The sequence below is a fragment of the Apaloderma vittatum genome, unplaced genomic scaffold (genome assembly GCF_000703405.1).
Source record: "Apaloderma vittatum isolate BGI_N311 unplaced genomic scaffold, ASM70340v1 scaffold10614, whole genome shotgun sequence".
Lineage (NCBI taxonomy): Eukaryota > Metazoa > Chordata > Aves > Trogoniformes > Trogonidae > Apaloderma > Apaloderma vittatum.
The window spans coordinates 13,158-15,392 of NW_009713209.1; the positions used below are offsets into that span (position 1 = coordinate 13,158).

At 45.8% G+C, this 2,235-nt stretch overlaps 1 protein-coding gene across 1 annotated transcript in view; it reads right to left on the reverse strand.

Annotated features, from left to right (window-relative positions):
• Positions 1-1,511: 1,511 nt before the first annotated feature.
• The window catches only part of CRYBA1 (crystallin, beta A1), a 10,761-nt gene continuing 10,037 nt past the window's right edge, over positions 1,512-2,235 (reverse strand). The window contains exon 7 of the mRNA XM_009868277.1: positions 1,512-1,595. Coding sequence (XP_009866579.1) covers positions 1,512-1,595 — 84 coding nt within the window. The remainder of the gene's footprint in view (positions 1,596-2,235) is intronic.

The following is a 2,235-nucleotide window of genomic DNA, read 5'->3' on the forward strand; positions in this document are numbered from 1 at the left end:
AAAAAAAAAAGGGGAGGAGAGAAGTTGAATCCTTTTCAATTTGTCCATAAACCACCAACGGCTGGGCTTCCCGCACCTGCCCGGTGGAAATGCTCTTTTATATTTTAATGCAGTCTGTGTATTTCTGGGCTCTGCTTCTAATTATCTCTTAATAAAAATATATTTTATTATGAAAAATGGAGGACTTAGGAATGAAAATAATAATTTAAAAAATTTTAAAAAAATATAAAAAGTAAAAAATGTATATCCCAAGGAAAGGAAAGCTCCCTGGCAGGGGTAGGGAAGGCTGAGCAGCCCGCAGGCCCCAGCGCTGTGACCCGCTCTGTCCCGTCGCAGCTCGTCCAGCGCATCCAAATCATCTTGGGGTTGGGTAGTTTTTGTGTTTTGAGGGTTTATTTTATTATTTTATTTTTTATTTATTTTAAAAGGTGGGAAGTTCCCAGGGTCCAGGGGCAAGAGCAAGCAGTGAATGAAGTGAAAATGGGTTTTTGAACCTGCCCAAGCCCTGCGGGTATCCAGGTGCTCACCAGGGGGGTTTGGTGGCCAAATCCTGGCTCGTGGCACCTGGGGTCTCCTCATGTTGGACTGGACCCTGTGGGGCAGATAAGCCCAAAACTTCACCCCTTGTGCTCTTAGATTTATCCGCTTTTTTGTTGTTGTTAACTAGGAGCACATAGCACACGATTTTTGGTTTTTGTTCTTTTAATGAGATTGTTCCGGAATGAGCCGCTTGCGTTCACGGTGGGACAAGGAAACTTAATTCTGTACCTTTGGTAAGCTGGCTAGCTTTCCGCCACGCTTGGTTTCAAAAGTTGATGGATTGCCTACTCCATTTTTATGTATAAAATACTATATGGTATAATACTGTAGCGTAATACTATATAGTACTCACGTACTCAGAACTGTGTGGTTGGCCAGTCGCAAATCGTTCTGTTTCACCGACATAAACTGTCCCGCCGGGACGGGCGGGTGTGACTTTCAGATGTACGACATGTTTACAGATGCGCCCGACATCTAGTCCTCCGACGTTCCTAATTCTTAATTCTGTCGAGTCTCCCAACTGCTTGCCAAAAGTCGGAATCGCCTCCGGCTCCGCTGCGGAAGAGCCGGGGCGTTCCTGAGCTTTAAAGTGTTGAACAAACTGGATGGTGGGACAAGGAAAATTAAGGTGGAAGGAAATATTTTCTTTTTTTTTTAATTATCGTTATTACTATTTTCAAAGCGTTGAAGGCTAATAGCAAAGTTTCCAGTTTGTTTTACTGGCTTTAAGGCTCTGCTGTGTATTTATTTGCCTTGTGTAGTCACTTGTCGCCTTAAGGGCTGGGTTCCATTTAAAAAAAAAAAGAAAAAAAAGGAGAAAAAAAAAAAAAAGACCAAAAAAAAAGACAAAAACAAACCCTGTTTTGCTTACCTGGGGTCTGCGCAGTCCCGGTGCCCTCGCTCCGCTCTCGGGGCTGGCACGATGCAGAAGCTGAGCAGCAATAACCTGTGCTGGAGCTGACCCTGCGCCTTTAGAAAGACGCGAGCCTCGCTCGGTAGCTGACGACGCTCGTCTTTGGCCCAGTCCAGTCTCTTCTCGACAGCGAAAAGAAGCGCTGAAAGAAAACAGACGCGGTTCAGGTGATGGCTTGGGTTGGGTTTAGCCCCAATGTGGGTCCCGGCTCCTTTGCCTCGCGGCACGTGGGACCCACCCGGAATCGCCCTCCGCAGCTTCTCTGCTGTGTTTGTGACCATCCTCTCCTCAGACGTCTGTCTGTCTATCTGTCTGTCTCCGTGAGCTCCACGGCGCGTGCTCAACGCTAAGCAGCGCAGGAAATCCTCTCTCTGAGCTCCTGCGGCTCCGGCTCGCTGGCACGGGTGTTATTTCTGGGATAGACCATTGCCTAGAGCCAGGCAGGGCTGTGGGAGAAACTTCCTCGTGCTGTCGTGAACTCGCCCTGTCGCTGTCCTCCCCAAGTCCTCACACAATTCTTTACTGAGCACTTATTAAAAATATCTTTAAGATTTAATCTGTTTTCTGATTATTTTTGTGTAAACTTATAGAAAACAACAAAAAAAAAAGGTAAAAAAAACCCTGAAATTGAGCTGTGACTAATTTAGCACATTTAAATAATGCTGAGGTGTTACTGATAAGTCTCATGTTTCATTTTCTTTTTCGTTTGACTCAGAGTATTAGTACTGTAGCATAAACCAAATAGAGCCCGGGAAGGGATGCAGCAGCCTCCTGTCCCAGGC